The sequence below is a fragment of the Macaca nemestrina genome, chromosome 20, assembly GCF_043159975.1.
Source record: "Macaca nemestrina isolate mMacNem1 chromosome 20, mMacNem.hap1, whole genome shotgun sequence".
NCBI lineage: Eukaryota > Metazoa > Chordata > Mammalia > Primates > Cercopithecidae > Macaca > Macaca nemestrina.
In genome coordinates, this window is record NC_092144.1 from 20,659,149 (window position 1) to 20,679,515 (window position 20,367).

The window sequence follows — 20,367 nt, forward strand, 5'->3', positions numbered from 1 at the left end:
AGCTTACTCAAATTTCAAAATGTAATATTTCAATTAACGGATCATTGTTAGGATTCTGCAAAAAGTCATCTGTATATTCACAAATTTTTATATCATAGAAAGGCCTTTGCCAGGCATGGTGGCTCACACCTGTAATTCCAGCACTTTGGGAGGCTGAGACGGGCGGATCATGAGGTCAGGAGATCGAGACCATTCTGGTCAACATGGTGAAACCCCATGTCTACTAAAAATACAAAAATTAGCTGGGCATGGTGGCACGTGCTTGCAATCCCAGCTACTCGAGAGGCTGAGGCAGGAGAGGTTGCAGTGAGCAGAGATCGCGCCATTGCACTCCAGCCTGGCAACAGATCAAGACTCTGTCTCAAAAAAAAAAAAAAAAAGAAAAGAAAAGAAAGAAAAAGAAAGACCTTTATGGCTTTTAACAGGGTTCAAATCCAGTTAAACTCTTATTTGATCTAAACAGTTGCTATCTTCTTTGTTTGTACATGTTTGCAATCTAAATTTGCATATCAATTGGACCCATACCTAGAACTTTGTAGGTGTTTCTAGCCAAATTCAGATTAAATTGGCTAATAATGTCCTTCAAATTGTTGTACCTTGCTCCAATATTGAAGTATAACTTCTAGAAACAAATGAAAAACAAGTTGTTTTCAAATTATATGTTCTTAGTGTTACATTGTAACACAGTATGAAGCCTTGAAAATATCTGAAGAGAGAAAATGGAATCAGTAATGATCCAGCTGTGACCTCACTACTTAGTAATTGTGCTTTTAGCCAACTCATTTACTTATCTCTTAACTGAGCACATTTCTGGCAAGGTAGTACTAATCACTGATCAAAACTATCTTAAAAAATTTCAGAAATATCAGGGAATCCAGAGAAAATAGAGCAGGTGCTCCAAATAGTCACCATTAACATTTCGCTTTGGCCGGGCGCGGTGGCTCAAGCCTGTAATCCCAGCACTTTGGGAGGCCGAGACGGGCGGATCACGAGGTCAGGAGATCGAGACCATCCTGGCTAACACGGTGAAACCCCGTCTCTACTAAAAATACAAAAAAACTAGCCGGGCGAGGTGGCGGGCGTCTGTAGTCCCAGCTACTTGGGAGGCTGAGGCAGGAGAATGGCGTGAACCCGGGAGGTGGAGCTTGCAGTGAGCTGAGATCCGGCCACTGCACTCCAGCCTGGGTGACAGAGCAAGACTCCGTCTCAAAAAAAAAAAAAAAAAAAAAAAAACATTTTGCTTTGTTTCAGTATCTATTTACTATCGCTTAATTACATACAAAGAATACAAGAAAATTGCCCATTCCTCATTTTTAATGCTAACCCTAAAATAATAAGGCTTTTGCAGCTTGAAATCAACAGATTCTGACCAGGCACGGTGGCTAACATCTATAATCCTAGCATTTCGGGAGGCCGTGGCGGGTGGATCACAAGGTCAGGAGTTTGAGGCCAGCCTGGCCAATATGGTGAAACCCCATCTCTACTAAAAACACAAAAATTAACTGGGCATGGTGGCATGCACCTGTTCCCAGCTGCTTGGGAAGCTGAGGCAGGAGAATTGCTTGAACCCAGGAAGTGGAGGTTACAGTGAGCCGAGATCATGCAACAGCACTCCAGCCTGGGCAGCAGAGTGAGAATCTGTCTCAAAAAAAAGAAAAAAAAAGAAAAAAGAAAAAAGAAAGAAATTAACAGGTTCTCACTGGTCCTTCAACAGAAGGTTAAAGGATGATGGAGTCAGCAATGGAAAACACTCCAAATTTTCCATGGTAAACAAATCTGGCCTCAGTTCTTGCAGTTCCCAAATTCACGGTTCTTTTGGGATATGTTGATGCATGAGCTGCAAAAGATAAAACATTCCACCCCAGAATATTTTGTTTATAAAAATTTATTCACATCTAATAATTTTAGGAGATATAAACACAGCAATGTTGATGACCATTAATTGTTAATTCTTGGAGAAAAATTGACAATTATTTCTGAAAACATGAAAAGCTTCATATAATAATTAGACTCTTACATGTGAAATTCTATTTATTATGGAGAAGTTAATAACTAATACATTACCAGCAATAAAATATAAATCATTTCTCACTGTGTTACCAATGGCAGTCCGCACAGGTTGGCAGTGTTTCTGGTTTTTGTCTTCTCAAAAGAAAGTATCTAGCCAAGAGACAAAAAGCAAATTTGAAGCAAAAGTTGGACTTTATTGAAAGAAAGCAAAGTACCTTTGGAAAGGGACCAAACGGGTGACTTAGAGATCAAGTGCCCTACCTGGCCCTTGGCTCCAGGTTCTTACACATTCACCTATTTTCTAGTTTTATGGACTCCTCCCCAGGTCCCTTTGGGCATGATTAATACCTCACTGTTACTCGTGTGGTACTTGCCAGCAGTAGGGAAGTCGTCTGCATGCTTCATGAGTGTTCTGAGGTTCTATGCTTTCTCTATTGGAGATATTTTTCTTTACCAGTTGAGCACCTCCAGAGAAAGGCATATATCGGTTAAACTCCACTATTTTGCCTCTCACTGTCCATGCTTGGATGGTCTTGCCAAATTTGTGAGATTTTATTAAGTCGTTGCCCAAGAGCTCAAAATGTTTTCTATTTGTTAGGAGGGTGCCCCTACTTGTCACCAGCTGAGATCACTTATCAATCCTGAGATGACCACCAGATAATCACCTGACATTCCTGGGGCACATTCCCAGAGCCTCTACCCTACCCCACTCATCACTATCTGACTACCTGCTCTACCTGCTCTGGGTAATCAGGATATTCTATTGCCTGCGAAACTTTTGGTATCAAACTTTTACCAATCAATATATGCAGCCCATCAACTTTCTTCACTTTAATTGTAATATGAGCTTGATTTTCTTTTGTTGATACAGTAGTTTTTATTTTATACTTAAATAACTCATTTAGTAATTTTGAAAGCATTCTAATTAAAGTAAAATTTATATGGCTGCCACCTAATAGGTTTGTAGATGTTAGCTAAAAGTCTGGCATGTGAAAAGGAGAAAAAAAAGTAGCAGGAGGGAATTTTTATCTTTCTAAATGATTACATGTGCCTCCTAAAAGGTGTTTACCTACAAATTATAGGTGGTGGCAGCAGTAGTGGACAAAGGTGTGGTGTGCAGCCCTCGATCATTTCAGTGCTGCTCCTGCTGAGCCCATGACAACCCAGCCTTGTGTGCAGCCCTCGCCCTGCACCATGACATCACATCCCCCCTGCTGGCACGGGCACATGCACCTCAGGCAGACCTCACGTGCCAGGCCTGAGCTGGCCTCGCCTGCTGCTGCTACTGCTGCTGCTTGAGCTGTTGGCCTCAGGAGCGCAGGAAACATGGGGTCACTCGGGAACTGAGAACAGCCACACTAGCATAGTCAACACCTTTTGCTGGAGCATCCATAGCCTGTTGTGAAAAGGTAGTATCTGCTGCTCAAAAGATCTTGACCTGGCTCATGAAGAGGTTTGTGTTGGGAGTAGATGTGTTTCTACAGACATTGTGGAGCGTCTAGGAAGAGCTTTTGGATGTTCTTGGACTTCATCTCCAACGTGTCCCAGCATTTCAACCCAGCCTCGGTGGCCAGCAGCCTAGCCTAGGCCCTTCTTTTAGAGGGTGTCATCTGCTTGGCCTACTGGTTCTAGTTTCTGACCCTGGACTTAATCTTCACAGCACCGCATCTGTTGTTAAGCACTTCTTCCGGATCGTGTGGACCATCCTGTTCTCCAGGTGCTGCAAGCACATTCTGCACAAGCATAAGGGTGAGGAATGAAGTGCGCCCTGTGCTTTGCAGTAAAGTCTACCTTATGTCCTGGCCCATGGGCTTTCACAGGCATGGCAGGTCCACTGTAAATAAGAAGTTGGAGCACCTGAGAACAAGGTCAGACTTTTCAACATTTGCCTCAACAGGGGGCTAAAAATTCTCCACTGCTCCAAAGAAGAGTAAAGGTTAGCCAACCATAAGTGCTAGTTTCTTTTTTCTTTCTTTTTTTTGAGATGGAGTCTCACTCTGTCACCAAGGCTGGAGTGCAGTGGCGCAATCTCAGCCACTGCAATCTCCACCTCCTGGGTTCAAGGGATTCTCCTGCCTCAGCTTCCTGAGTAACTGGGATTACAGGCACATGCCACCACGCCCAGCTAGTTTTTGTATTTTCAGTAGAGGCAGGGTTTCACTATGTTGGTCAGGTTGGTCTCAAACTCTTGACTTCAAGTTATCTGCCTGCCTTGGCCTCCCAAAGTGCTGTTACAGATATGAGCCACCACGCCTGGCCCATCAGTGCCAATTTCTACCAGTGCACTGTCTCAAAAAAAACAAAATGGAGGGAAAAGAACAAACACCAGACCCCAAACAGACAAACAAAAAATGGCTGAGCAAGTAGGGAAAAATTGCAAAAAAAAAAAAAATTTTTTTTGAGACTGAGTCTCACTCTGTCACCAGTCTGGAGTGCAGTGAGGCGATCTCTGCTCACTGCAACATCAGCCTCCAGGGTTCAAGCGATTCTCCTCCCTGAGCCTCCAGAGCAGCTGAGACTACAGGTGTGCACCACCACACCCAGCTAATTTTTATATTTTTAGTAGAGACGGGGTTTCACCATGTTGGCCAAGATGGTCTCGATCTCTTGACCTCATGATCCGCCAGCCTCAACTTCCCAAAGTGCTGGGATTACCGGCGTGAGCCACCACACCCAACCGCAAAGATATTTTTATCCTTCCATTAGTTCTTGGCACAGCTCTTCTTATTCCCAGAATAAAAACAGCATTTGTGTAGATCTACACATGAAGTGTCATTAGTAGAAAAGTGTTTTTAAACAATGTATATAACCACATTTATCTGTAAAAAGAAATTTGTGAGTAGAGAATAAAGTTAACTTTTCCTAGCATTTAAATATATTTTTGAAAGGGTAATTAATAAAGGCAGATTAAAGCTTTTAAAAACTTTACACTGAGGAAAGAATATGCTAATTTGACATTTTAGAAAAGTTTAAATGCAGGCCAGGCACGGAGGCTCACGCCTGTAATCTCAGCACTTTGGGAGGCTGAGGTGGGCGGATCACGAGGTCAAGAAATTGAGACCATCCTGGCCAACATGGTGAAACCCCGTCTCTACTAAAAATACAAAAAATTAGCTGAGTGTGGTGGCATGCGCCTGTAGTCCCAGCTGCCCAGGAGGCTGAGGCAGAAGAATCGCTTGAACCTGGGAGGCAGAGGTTGCAGTGAACCTAGATCGTGCCACTGCATTCCAGCCTGGCGACAAAGCAAGACTCTATCTCAGAAAAATAAGTCTAAATGCAAGTGTTTGTTTTTGCAGTTTAGTGTTTGTTGGGTAAGATCTGCGCAAATTATATTGACTTAGTTCATGAATGTTGTCACTTCTAAATGTGGACGGCTGGGCTGGAGGATTAAACTCAATCTCTTTTGAATTCTGGTGACCCCCTGCCAACCCTCCATCAGATTTCTAAATGAAATAATTATTTTTAGAAGACTTAAGGTTTTTTTTCCCCTCTGTAGTTTGATGTATTTTAACGTCAATGTTTTGACGTTGGAAAAAGAACGGAAGAGCAAAAAAAAAAAAAAAAAAAAAAAGCCTTTGGGGTTTGATGCCAAGAGCCATCTTGGTAAGCACTGAAGATCATTCAAGATTCAATATAATGTGCAAATTTTACTGCTAGCCAGCTAGGCATATATACAAAAGCTATACACTTGAAGATTTTTGGTTTCATTTTGGTTTTGGTTAATGTGGGACCTTAGAAGGAAAACAAACAGTAGTAGCTAATAACATTCTCAAATCTATTGCTGCTTAGAAAGCATTCTCAGGAACAGTAAGCTGCAATAGACAAGCCTTGGTGAAAATCTGAATTAGCTGGTTTTCTTTGAAATACTTACAGTAGTGCTTTTTCTGAGGTCTATTCTGCTCTCATTTTAGGTGGCCTCTATTGGCAAAGACTGAGACATACATAGTGGACAGCTGTGAGGACCCTGGGCAAGGGAGATTCAAAAGACATGGGTCAGGGACTGGTGGAAACACTAGTCTGCTAGAACTCATTAGGAAGTGAAGCCTAGCATTTGGATAATGCACCTTTGAAGGTATCTGGTGATCATAAATGTCTCCATGGCCCTTCTCAGCCCACCAGTGTGCCCTAGCGGCCACTCACACAGCCCTGCATGCAGGTTTGTAGGCAGACCTGCCAGATCTGCTAGAATCAAGACCTTATAGTACAGGTCTCACTTCGAAGAAAAAAGCTGTCTACCCACTCTTGTGAAAAGATTGTGAAATTTAATTTTGAATTGCAAGTATTTGGGAAACAGGTGTAGATTTCTTTGAGGATGCTTACAAAACCAGTTTTTTGTTTTGAGACGGAGTCTCACTCTGTGGAATGCAATGGCATGATCTCGGCTCACTGCAACTTCTGCCTCCCAGGTTCAAGCGATTCTCCTGCTTCAGCCTCCCGAGTAGCTGGGATTACGGACACATACCACCACGATCAGCTAATTTTTGTATTTTTACTAAAGACGGGGAAAATGTCCCCTCCACATGAATAATCAATATTATTTCATCACTGGTATTTTCTATCTCTGACTTGAAGTTACAAACTAACTCCAGCAAAAATATTTTTGGCTTATTATGGACAATCTGTTACACAGCAAGCACTGTCATGCTTGTTTGCTACATTTATGTATAGAAACATCCTCAAAAGGCCAGGTGCAGTGGCTCACGCCTGTAATCCTAACACTTTGAGAGGCTGAGGCGGGCACATCACACGTCAGGAGATGGAGACCATCCTAATACAGTGAAACCTTTTCTCTACTAAAAATACAAAAAGGAAAATTAACTGGGCGTGATGGTGTGTGCCTATAGTCCCAGCTACTCAGGAGGCTGAGGCAGGAGAACTGCTTGAACCTGGGAGGTAGAGGTTGCAGTGAGCCAAGATCACGCCACTGCACTCCAGCCTGGGCGACAGAGCGAGATTCTGTTTCAAAACAAAACAGAACAAAAAAACTTCAGAACATATAAAGCCTCCCTAGTATTTACCTATTATTAGCTCAATAAATTTACGTATGTCAATTATAGAAAGTGAAATGAATAACTAAAGTAGGTTTATATAGAAGTCTCCAATTAAATAAACAAAATCGAATGTCCTAACTAAATATAACTTAAAACACTAATTGTGGAATTCCACCTAAAAATTTTGTGTGCATAACTAAATTTCATAAAAATCATTCTTATAATCCCTGGTGGGCTTACATAATGAATACCTCATAAACTATAAAAGAAAAAATAATAAAAAAGAAAGTTATGGGTTTAGCATGAGTACCAAGCAAGTTAAAAAAAAAAAAAAAGTTTGCATGGGGAGATTCTGAACCATAAGCCATAAAATCCTACAGTAATGAATTCAATAGAAAGCAGACAGTATAGATTGCCTTTCAGCATTTTTGAGGTTTTTAGTTTTCTAGTAAATTAGTCACGTTATTAAAATTACTTGTCTTGCTTCAATATTGATTTTTTTCTTCCTAAAATAGGTACAAACTCATACTCACAAGAACAGTTACTTACTCCATAATTTTCTTACACCTAAGGTTTATCTTTAGAGTGATGTATGTATATATTTAACTCTACGTAGGCCAAAACTAAAACTCTGTGTTTCAGGCAGAGCAGCCACATATTCAAGGAAAAATATATAACAATGTTTATTCATGACTCAGAAATGTATGGATTTTATTTACACTCTATATAATTTTTATAATTAAAATGACCCTGTAGTCAATAACAATTTAATTGTACATTAAAATAATGAAAAGTGTAGAATTGGCTTGTAATGCAAATGATAAATGCTGAAGGTAATGGATACTTTATTTATCCTGATGTGACTAATACATATTATATGCCTGTATCAAAACATGTCATATATTGCATAAATATATACACATTTGGCTGGGCACAGTGGCTCATGCCTGTGGTCCCAGCACTCTGGGAGGGCGAGGCAGGCAGATCACGAGGTCAGAAGATCAAGACCATCCTGGTCAACATGGTGAAACCCCATCTCTACTAAAATACAAAAATTAGCCTGGTGTGGTGGCGGATGCCTGTAATCCCAACTATTTGGGAGGCAGAGGTAGGAGAATCACTTGAACCGGGGAAGTGGAGGTTGCAGTGAGCCAAGATCGTGCCACTGTACTCCAGCCTGGGTGACAGAGTGAGACTCTGTCTCCAAAAAAAAAACCAAAAAGCAACCAAACAAAAAAATTATGAATAGCACAAATAAGGTAATTAAAATCATACTATGTATCCACAGAAATTAAGAACAGTAAGTTTAAATAAGACAAGAATATTTAACCTATAGAAAAAATATTCTTTAACTTATTTGCAGTTGAAAGCCACTGATGGAGATTACTAGAAATGTTAGTCTATTATGTTACCAAATAGTATATTGTTACCATCTTTTACATACACCCTTGAGTAAGGTGGAATAGGTTAGAAGCATGTTTCATTGAATGCACAATGGTCTTAACACATTTTTTAAAAAGTTATGTTTACATGTAAAATGTTAAAAGATATACTTCATTACATAAAATTACAACAAAATGATTTACTACTAATTTAACCAATTTTAACTATAATAAAAAACTTTTCTCACTATAATGCAGAAGATTATTACTCTGAAAACCTACCTCCTACATCACTCTTTTATAAGTTAGCCACAAAGTGCCTCTCCAATTACTGAAAATGTAATTTCATTACTGAAATGTAATTTCAATCACATGCTTTCACATGTGAATATAGCAGGAATGAAAATTCATGAATCTTACATTCTTTTTTTGAGATGGAGTTTGACTTTTGTTGCCCAGGTTGGAGTGCAATGGTAGGTATGATTTCGGCTCACTGAGACCTCCACTTTCCAGGTTCAAGGGATTCTCCTGCTTCAGCCTTTGAATTAGCTGGGGTTATAGGTGCCTGGTAAATTTTTGTATTTTTAGTAGAGACAGGGTTTCACCATGTTGGTCAGGTTGGTCTCAAACTCCTGACCTCAGGTGATCCACCAGCCGCAGCCTCCCAAAGTGCTGGGATTACAGGTGTGAGCCACCATGCCTGGCTACATCTTATATTTTAGTATCCTTACTGTTCCACAAAAAAATGTTTTAAATAATGCCCACCTAATAAAAGAATCTCTCATATCTTTGATGCAGCAACAATTGGTCACATGCTTTCACATGTGAATATAGCAGGAATGAAAAAAGAGCACAGTTATTTGAGAGTTTAATTACGTCATTATTCACTAATTCAAAAATCAGTAATTTTCTCAAGATAAAAGTATACTTTAAATGTAGTTATAACTCTGAAAATTTTCTACTTTAATGTTATATACAATTTATCCACCAAGTATTATTTTGGGTTGTTTTCTGTACTTAGCACTGATTTAGTGTAACATCTGAAGTGTCCATGCCTTAGATATTTCCACTGTGAATTCTCAGATGTTTACACAAACTTAATTTAGGATTACATTTTTTTCATATTTACTGCATCTGCAAAAATATATTTTAGTATGAACCCTCTGGTGTTTTCTATGCTGTGGTTTTTGAAAAAATGTTTTTCCAAACTGATTACATTTGTAGGGTTTCTCTGCAATATAAATTCCCTGGTGTTGAACAAACTTTGTACTATCAACCAAGTACTATAGACCCTCATGTTTTATAAGCTGTAGTTTTTCAAAACTGTTTTTACAAATTTATTACATTTTCCAGGTTTTTCCAATATAAATTTTCTGATGTTGAACAATATTTGAGCAACTGCTTCAGGGTTTTCTTTAGTACAAAATGTGTACAATAAGATCTGTGATACACGTAATGGTATACTACAACCCTCTTTGTATTTGTAATGTTTGTCTTCAGAATGAATTCTCTTCTTCACTTTAAAGGCTTATATTTTCTGAAAGATCTTTTGACACTACTTGCATCTATAATGGTTTTATTAAGTACCGACTCTCTGATGTTGAGTAAGATATGAGCAGATATTAATGGCTTTTCCACATTCTTTGTGTATACACCTTTTCCCAAGTAAAAATTATTTCCTGTGCAATAAGGTATGAGCATTAATTAAAAGTTCTGCCACATTCTTCATACTCGTAGAAGTTTACTCCAATATAAATTATCTTACCTACAATCAAGTGTGACAACCATGTAGAAGCTTTGTCACATTCTTTACATTTCTAGAATTTCTCACCAGTATAATTAATTTTATGTTTTAAAAAGTTTGAGGTGTTGTCAAAATCACTGTCACATCTTCAGGTTTGTAGAGTTTCTCTCCAGTATGAATTTTGTTATGTGTAGTAAGGTTTGAATATTGGTTGAAAGCTTTGCCACATTCTTTACATTTGTAGGGTTGTTCTTTAGTATGAATTCTCTTGTGTGTATTAAGGTGTGAGGAATAGTTAAATGCTTTGCCACATTCTTCACATTTGTAGGGTTGCTTTCCAGTATGAATTTTCTTATGTTCAATAAGGTTTGAGGATCGGTTAAAAGCTTTGCCACACTTTTCACATTTGTAGGGTTTCTCTCCAGTATGAATAATCTTATGTGTAGAAAGGGTTGAAGACAGTTTAAAAGCTTTGCCACATTCTTCACATTTGTAGGGTTTCTCTCCAGTATGAATTATCTTATGTTTAGTAAGGGTTGAAGACCACTTAAAGGCTTTGCCACATTTTTCACATTTGTAGGGTTTCTCCTCAGTGTGAATTATCTTATGTTTAGTAAGAGTTGAGAACTGGTTAAAAGCTTTACCACATTCTTCACATTTGTAGGGTTTTCCTCCGGTATGAATTTTTTTATGTGTAGTAAGGTTTGAAGATTGGGTAAAAGCTTTACCACATTCTTCGCATTTGTAGAATTTCTCTCCAGTATGAATTTTCTTATGTGTAGTAAGGTTTGAGGATTGGGTAAAAGCTTTGCCACATTCTTCACACTTGTAGGGTTTCTCTCCAGTATGAATCCTCTTATGTTTGGTAAGGATTGAGAAATGGTTAAAAGCTTTGCCACATTCTTCACATTTGTAGGGTTTCTCTCCACTATGAGTTATCTTATGTTCAGTAAGCTTTGAGGACCACTTAAAAGCTTTGCCACATTCTTCACATTTGTAGGGTTTCTTTTCAATGTGAATTTTCCTATGTTTACTAAGGTTTGAGGACCGGCTAAAAGCTTTGCCACATTCTTCACATTTGTAGGGTTTCTCTGCAGTATGAATTCTCTTATGTGTAGTAAGGTTTGAGAACTGGTTAAAGGCTTTGCCACATACTTCACATTTGTAGGGTTTCTCTCCAGTATGAATTCTGTTATGTTTAGTAAGGGTTGAGGGCCAGTTAAAGGCTTTCCCACATTCTTCACATTTGTAGGGTTTCTCTCCTGTATGAGTTAACTTATGTTCAGTAAGCTTTGAGGACCACTTAAAAGCTTTGCCACATTCTTCACATTTGTAGGGTTTCTTTTCAGTATGAATTTTCTTATGTTTAGTAAGGTTTGAGGAGCGGCTAAAAGCTTCACCACATTCTGTACATTTGTAGAATTTCTCTGCAGTATGGATTCTCTTATGTGTAGTAAGGTTTGAGAACTGGTTAAAGGCTTTGCCACATTCTTCACATGTGTAGGGTTTCTCTCCAGTATGAATTCTCTTATGTTTAATAAGAGTTGAGGGCCAATTAAAGGCTTTCCCACATTCTTCACATTTGTAAAGTCTCTCCCTAGAATGAATTTTCTTATGTTCACTAAGGTTTGAGGATTGGTTAAAAGCTTTGGCACATTCTTTACATTTGTAGAACTTCTTTCCAGTGCGAATTATCTTATGAGTAGTAAGGATTGAGGACTTGTTAAAAGCTTTGCCACATTCTTCACATTTGTAGAGTTTGTATCTAGTATAAATTTTTTTATGCGTAGTAAGGTGTGAGGACCAGTTAAAGGCTTTGCCACATTCTTCACATGTATAGGGTTTCTCCCCAGTATTAATTCTCTTACATTTAGTGATGATTGAAGGCCAGTTAAAAGCTTTTCCATATTTTTCACATTTGCAGAAATTCACTCTGGTATGAATTATTTTATGTTGAGTTAGCTGTGAAAGCATGCAAAATGATTTGTCACATTCTTTGCATTTGAAAAGTTTTCTTTCAGTATGGCTTATCTTATGTCTGTTTGAATTTGAAAATTCATGAAAGGTTTTCACACCTTTGTCAAATAGAAATATGTTGCTCTGGGTAGCTGGCAAACATTGGTTAAATCCATTATAACCTCCTCTGCGCACCTTACACTCATCCACACTTTTACAGTCTTTTTTTAAATGTACATTTTTATGTCCACAGTTTTTATATCTTCTCAGCGTCACTTTTTGGAAAGGATGTTTTATATGCTGCCCTGGCCAAAAGTCTTGGGCAACATGAGAACACATAACTGAAAAAAATAAAAATAACAAATTATTCCACTTGCTAGACTCAGAGATAAATATACTTTACCTAACATATAAAATCACACAAGTTATAAGAGCAAGATGTCATAGAAAAATGCCACAGGCCCTAATTTATTTATAGACATACAAATGTAACAAAAACATACTGATCAAAATGCATCAGCGAAAAATTTATAAATAAGTGTGTGCAGTGCCCCAGGTGAGCCCAATGCAAAGAGCCACAAAGAAGGAAAAGATAATGGTTACATTTACCCAACACAGTTTTTTCTGCTTTCCAACATAACACAGTGCCTTTAGAAGTAAATTGCCAACTCCAATTATTTTGCATATAGGGGAATACCTGAGAGTGGATAATTTATAAAGAAAAAAGGCTTATTTTGCTCACAATTTGGCAGACTGTACTACAAAGAAGTGTGTACCAGCATCTGTTTCTGGTGAGGGTCTCAGGAAGCTTACTGTTATGGTGGAAGGCAAAGAGTAACTGGAAATATCACATGGTAACAGATAGAGAAGGTATGAGGTGAAAGAGCCAGGTTCTTTCAATGAACCAGCTCTCTCTTGAATTAACAGAGTGTAAACTTTCTTATTACCAAGACGATGGTGTCAAGTCATTCATGAGGAATTCACCTCCATGACAAAAATACCTCTTTCCAGGTCCCACATCCAACACTGAAGATTACATTGCAGCATGAGGTTTGGAAACATGGACATCCAAACCATATCACAGACAAAGTAAACTTAACAGACTCATATAAACCTTTCCAGTAAAAAGCAAGAGAACGGCCAGGCGCGGTGGCTCAAGCCTGTAATCCCAGCACTTTGGGAGGCCGAGACGGGCGGATCACTAGGTCAGGAGATCAAGACCATCCTGGCTAACACGGTGAAACCCCGTCTCTACTAAAAAATACAAAAAACTAGCCGGGCGTGGTGGCGGGCGCCTGTAGTCCCAGCTACTCGGGAGGCTGAGGCAGGAGAATGGCGTGAACCCGGGAGGCGGAGCTTGCAGTGAGCTGAGATCCGGCCACTGCACTCCAGCCTGGGCGACAGAGCCAGACTCTGCCTCAAAAAAAAAAAAAAAAAAAAAAAAAAAAAAAAAAAAAAAAAAGCAAGAGAACATACAATATTCTTCTTTGCACCTTGTGTATTCTGCTAGGATAAACTGTGTGCAGTTGCTTATGCCCCTAATCCTAAAACTTGGGAAACAAAAGTAGGAGGATCACTTGGGGCCAGAAGTTTGAGACCAGCCAGGGAAACACAGTGAGACTCTGTCTCTACAAATAATAATAAAAAACGTGCCGGGCGCGGTGGCTCACGCCTGTAATCCCAGCACTTTGGGAGGCTGAGACGGGCAGATCACGAGGTCAGGAGATCAAGACCATCCTGGCTAACATGGTGAAACCCCGTCTCTACTAAAATACAAAAAAATTAGCCGGACGTGGTGGCAGGAGCCTGTAGTCCCAGCTACTCAGGAGGCTGAGGCAGGAGAATGGCGTGAACCCGGGAGGTGGAGCATGCAGTGAGCCGAGATCATCGCGCCACTGCACTCCAGCCTGGGCCACACAGCCAGACTTCGCCTCAAAAAAAAAAAAAAAAAAAATTAGCCAGGGATGGTAGTGCATGTCTGTACACCCAGCTACTTGAGGGGCTGAGGTTGACTTGAGCCAAGGAGGTTGAGGCTACAGTGAGCCAAAATCATGTCACTGTACTCCAGCCTGGGCAAGAGTAAGATCCTGTCTCAAAACAACAACAGTGACAAATAAATTTAAGAAGACCAAAATTATACACTGCGGTTTTTGACCAAAATTGCATAAAACTAGGAATTAAAAGCAAAATTGGCAAATCCAAAAATATATGAAAATAAAACACACTCTTCAACATATTCTTGCTCAAGGACCAAAGAATTTAACTTTTCCAAAGTTGTCAATACAAGCTACAGTGGTGAACTAATTCAATATAATATCTACATAAAATGCAATAGTACAATTTTTCACAGAAATATTCTTCACAATTTTAAAATTTGATTAAAAACTATAGCCAAGCCAGGCACGGTGGCTTTTTTTTTGTTTTGTTTTTTTTGTTTTTTTTTTTTGAGACGGAGTCTCGCTCTGTCGCCCAGGCTGGAGTGCAGTGGCCGCATCTCAGCTCACTGCAAGCTCCGCCTCCTGGGTCTATGCCATTCTCCTGCCTCAGCCTCCTGAGTAGCTGGGACTACCGGCGCCCGCCACCTCACCAGGCTAGTTTTTTGTATTTTTTAGTAGAGACGGGGTTTCACCGTATTTAGCCAGGCTGGTCTCGATCTCCTGACCTTGTGATCCGCCCGTCTCGGCCTCCCAAAGTGCTGGGATTACAGGCTTGAGCCACCGCGCCCGGCCTACGTTTGTTATCCTAGCACTTTGGGAGGCCAAGGCGGTGGATTGCCTGCTGAGCTCAGGAGTTTGAGACCAGCCTGGGTAACAGGGTGATACCCTGTCTCTACTAAAAATACAAAAAATTAGCTGGGTGTGGCAGTGTGTGCCTGCAATCCCAGCTACTTGGGAGGCTGAGGCAGGCGAATTGCTAGAACCCGGGAGGCAGATGTTTCAGTGAGCCACAATCGTGCCACTGCACTCCAGCCTGGGTGACAGAGCAAGAGCTCTATTTCTTAAAACAAAACAAAACAAAACAAAAAACTATAGCCAAGCAATTATGAAACAATAAAGAGGCATTATACTTTCTGATTTCAAAACATATTAAAAGCTACAATAACAATGTGGTACTGACACAAAGACAGATAAGTAGATGAAAGAACAGAATAAAGAACCCTAAAATGAACCCTTCTGTATATGATCAAATGATCTTCTACAAAGTTGTCATGAGCAAACAATAGAAAAAAAATACCTTCAAAAAATGTTGAAACGTTGATACCAACACTAATAAAGTTGGATGATTTCCTTGAAGTATATATAAAAACATTTTAAACAAAACACGTAAGACAGAAAAAAGGAACTAACAAATCTTCTAAAAAGAAATATGGAAAAAAGACACGACACTGGTCTTGGCACCATTTTCTTAGATACAACCTTAAATGCATGAACAACAAAGAACAGAAAAATTTAACTACACTATACCTCAAAATTTGTGTACATCAAAGAAAACATTCAATAGAGAGACAATGCCTCCTAGAAAATGAGTGAAAGTATTTGTAAATCACATGTGGTATTAATATTAATAATATATAAACAACAAAACTGACAATAAAGTTGAATAATCTGATTTGGAAATGGACAAATAACTGAACTAAATTTTTACCAAAAATATACACAAATGGGAAGAAGCATTTAAAAAGACACAAAATTACAATTTGTAGAGAAATGCATAAAAATCACAATGAAAAACAAAATCACCTCACACCCACTTAGAATGGCTACTATAAATTTTATAAAAACACAAAATCTGTTGATGATGCAATAAAAATAAAACCAGCCAGGTACAGTGGCTCACATCTTTAATCCCAGTGCTTTGGGAGGTTGAGACAGGTGAATCACCATAGGTCAGTTCGAGATCAGTCTGGCCAACATGGCAAAACCCCATCTCTACTAAAAAGACAAAAATTAGCCAGACATAGTGGTGGGTGCCTGTAATCTCAGCTACTCCTGAGGCTGAGGCAGGAGAACTGTTTGAACCTGGCACACAAGAACAAATCACTGCACTTCAGTGTAGGTGACAGAGCAAGACTCTATCTCAAAATAATAATAATAATAATAATAATAATAATAATAAATTACCAATTAAAAAAAAAAACCCTATGTTGACTGCTGGTGGAAAACAAGGAGGTCGAGGCCAGCAGATCACCTGAGGTCGGAAGTTTGAGACTAGCCTGATCAACATGGAATAACTCCATCTCTACTAAAAATACAAAATTAGCCAGGCATGGTGGCCCATGCCTGTAATCCCAGCTACTCAGAGAGCTGAGGCAGAAGAATCGCTTGAACCTGGGGGGCAGAGGTTGCAGTGAACCGAGATCACGCCATTGACTCCAGCCTGGGCAATGAGAGCAAAATTTTGTCTCAAAAAAAAAAAAAAAAAATATATATATATATATATATATATAAATGTTTCTCAAAGAATTAAAAATAAAATTATCAAATACAAAAAATCTCATTTATGAATCTATATTCATAACAGAAAATGCAGGACCTGAGTAACATATATGAACATCCATATTTTTTGTATCAGTATGCACAAAAGCCAAAGGTTGAAGAAACTTAGATGTCCCTTGATTTATAAATACATCAAAAAATGTAACATATACCTACAATGTAATATTATTCAGCCTTCAAATAGAAAATCTTGCCTCATTTTAAGATAAATTTTGAGAATATTATGTCACCAGAAATTAGCAAGTAACGAAATTATGGATACCATATGACTCAACTTATCTGAGGTATCTTAAGTAGTCACACTCATAAAATCAGCAAGTAAAAGGGTGTTTGTCAAGGGCTGAAAACGGCAAAATGAGCACTTGTTACTTAATGTGTATTTAGTTTCACATGTGTAAAATTTCTAGAAGTTTTTTGAATAACAATGTATATATTTACCATGTCTGAAATGTACAGTTTTTTTTTTTTTTTTTTTTTAAAAGACAGGGTCTCACTTTGTTACCCAAGCTGAAGTACAGTGGTGCAGTTATGGCTCACTGTAGACTCTAACTTCAAAGCTAATGTAATCCCTCCCCCTCAATCTCCCAAAAAGCTTGTACCATGGGTGCACACCACCATGCCTAGCTATTTTAAAAAATTATTTGTAGATAGGGAATCTCCATGTGTTGCCCAGACCAGTCTCATACTTTGGCCTCAATCAATTCACCTGTCTTGGCCTCCCAAAATCCTGGGATTGCAGATGTGAGTTACCACCATGTCTGAAGTGTACACTTCAATAGATTTAAGTTGGTAAATTTTATGTTACATGTTTTTACAACACTAACATTAAAAAAAACAAAAAACAAAAAACAAAAAAATACAGCATTATAAACCTTTTTAAAAACTACCTTCGGCCGGGCGCGGTGGCTCACGCCTGTAATCCCAGCACTTTGGGAGGCCGAGGCGGGCGGATCACAAGGTCAGGAGATCGAGACCACGGTGAAACCCCGTCTCTACTAAAAATACAAAAAATTAGCCGGGCGCGGTTGTGGGCGCCTGTAGTCCCAGCTACTGGGGAGGCTGAGGCAGGAGAATGGCGTGAACCCGGGAGGCGGAGCTTGCAGTGAGCCGAGATCGCGCCACTGCACTCCAGCCTGGGCGACAGAGCGAGACTCCGTCTCAAAAAAAAAAAAAACAAAAAAACAAAAAAACAAAAACTACCTTCAAGGCCGGGCGCGGTGGCTCAAGCCTGTAATCCCAGCACTTTGGGAGGCCGAGACGGGTGGATCACGAGGTCAGGAGATCGAGACCATCCTGGCTAACATGGTGAAACCCCGTCTCTACTAAAAATACAAAAAACTAGCCGGGCGAGGTGGCGGGCGCCTGTAGTCCCAGCTACTCCGGAGGCTGAGGCAGGAGAATGGCGTGAACCCGGGAGGCGGAGCTTGCAGTGAGCTGAGACCCGGCCACTGCACTCCAGCCTGGGCGACAGAGCGAGACTCCGTCTCAAAAAAAAAAATAAATAAATAAAAATAAAAACTACCTTCAAATTACAAAAGTGTTTCTTTCATACAAAGAAAATATATTTTCATCATTAAACACATGGTGAAAATAGACTATTTCCATGATTACTTGCTTAGAGAAGATAAAACCACCATTAAAAAATTAGCTAAAAAATAATATATACAAGATAAGCTTTAACCAAAACTGGGGTCATATTTATAAACACACACAGACACACACACATATATATAATATGATTGTGATAGACATTTGGTGATTGATTTTTTTTTTTTTTTTTTTTTTTGAGATGGAGTCTTGTTCTGTCTCCCAGGCTGGAGAGCAGTGGAGTGATCTGGCTCACTGCAACCTCCACTTCCCAGGTTCAAGTGATTCTCCTGCTTCAGCCTTCCGAGTAGCTGGGACTACAGGCACACACCACCATGTTCAGCTAATTTTTTGTAGCCAAGAGGGTCTCATCTCCCAACCTTGTGATCCGCCTGCCTCAGCCTCTCAAAGTGCTAGGATTGCAGGTGTGACCCACTGTGCCCGGCCAGTGATTCTGAGGGAAGAGAGAGACCCTCTCACATTGTTTTATATTGTTTTATACTCAGTACCTGTTTTAAGAAAAAAAACAAGGAAGTGAAACCAAAGGCAGTCAGCCTGGCACCAGGCACCAGACCCAAAACCAGACCCAAAATCAGGCCTGGGCCTGCCTGGCCTAAACCTAGTAGTTAAAAATCAACTCATGACTTAGCCACCGATGTTATCCATAGATTCCAGACATTGTATGGAAAAGCACTGTGAAACTCCCTGCCCTGTTCTGTTTCACTCTGACTACCGGTGCATGAAGCACCTGTCACGTACCCCCTAGATTACTCAACCAATCACGACCCTTTCATGTGAAATCTTTAGTGTTGTGAGCCCTTAAAGGGGACAGAAACTGTGCACTCGGGGAGCTTGGATTTTAAGATGGTAGCTTCCTGATGCTCCCAGCTGAATCAAGCCCTTCCTTCTACAACTCGGTGTCTGAGGGGTTTTGTCTGTGGCTCATCCTGCTGCATTTCTTGGTTCCCTGACTGGGAAGCAAGGTGACTGATGGATGGCCGAGAAAGTCCCTTAGGCGGCTTAGGCCTGCCCTGTGGAGCATCCCTGCGGGGGGTCCAGCCAGCCTGAGTGACACGATCCAAAGAGTGCTCCCGGGTAGGCAATTGCCCCGGTGGAACGTCTCGCCAGAGCAGTGCATAGCAGGCCCCCGTGGAGGATTAACACAGTGGCTGAATGCCAGGAAGGAACTGGCACTTGGAATCCGGACATCCGAAACTTGGTAAGACTAGTCTTTGGAACTTGCCCACTCCATCTGAGTGGAAGCATGGCCTGATCACCCACAGCGTGCCTGCACTGGCACTTTTGTTCTGGTTTTGACTTGACTTGAATTGCGCGATACTTTGGTTTTAGTTCTGACTTGGCTTGAATTTCTGGATACTCTAGTTTTGGTTTCGCTTTTAGTTTGGTACAAACTGTAAAGGTGTGTGTGTGTGCCCTCTTTACCCGTTCTTTGTTTTATGGTGTGTGTGTGGTGTGAACATGATATTTTGTCTTGAGAAAACATGGATCAGGCACAAAGTACGCCCACCCCATTAGGGACTATGTTAAAGAATTTCAAGAAAGGATTCAAAGGAGACTATGGAATCACTATGACTCCAGGAAAACTTAGAACTTTGTGTGAAACAGACTGGCCAGCATTAGATGTAGGTTGGCCATCAGAAGGAAGCCTAGACAGGTCTCTAGTTTCAAAGGTATGGCACAAAGTAACTGGCAAGCCAGGACACCCAGATGAATTCCCATATATAGATTCCTGGTTACATTCCTGGTTACAGCTAGTTTTAAATCCCCCACAGTGGTTAAGGGGACAGGCAGCAGCAGTACTAGTAGCAAAGGGAGAGTTAGTTAAGGAACGTTCTCGCTCCACCCACTGAGGGAAGCCGGCACCTAAAGTTCTGTCTGACCCAGAGCCCAAGGACTCGTGGCAGGAGATGGCACCAACAGTGCCCCCCACTTATCAAGCGGAGAGGCCCCGTTCTCCTGAGCTCACAACCCCCAGACTACCCAGAGCAGACAAGAAGGGAAGTGAAGCTGCAGGAGAAACTCCTCCCTTGGCAGCTCGCTTATGGCCCAAGGCTGGAATCCAAATGCCCCTGCGAGAGCAGTGATATACTGGCATAGATGAGGACGGACACATGGTGGAATGGCATGCCTTTGTATATCACCCTTTCACCTCTGCTGACCTCCTCAATTGGAAAAATAAC

At 40.3% G+C, this 20,367-nt stretch overlaps 1 protein-coding gene across 1 annotated transcript in view; it reads right to left on the reverse strand.

Moving 5' to 3' along the window:
• The window catches only part of LOC105489692 (zinc finger protein 43), a 58,754-nt gene that overhangs the window by 7,916 nt on the left and 30,471 nt on the right, over nucleotides 1-20,367 (reverse strand). The window contains 2 exon segments of the mRNA XM_071086626.1: nucleotides 526-10,274; nucleotides 10,277-12,424. Coding sequence (XP_070942727.1) covers nucleotides 10,201-10,274; nucleotides 10,277-12,424 — 2,222 coding nt within the window. The 3' untranslated portion in view covers nucleotides 526-10,200.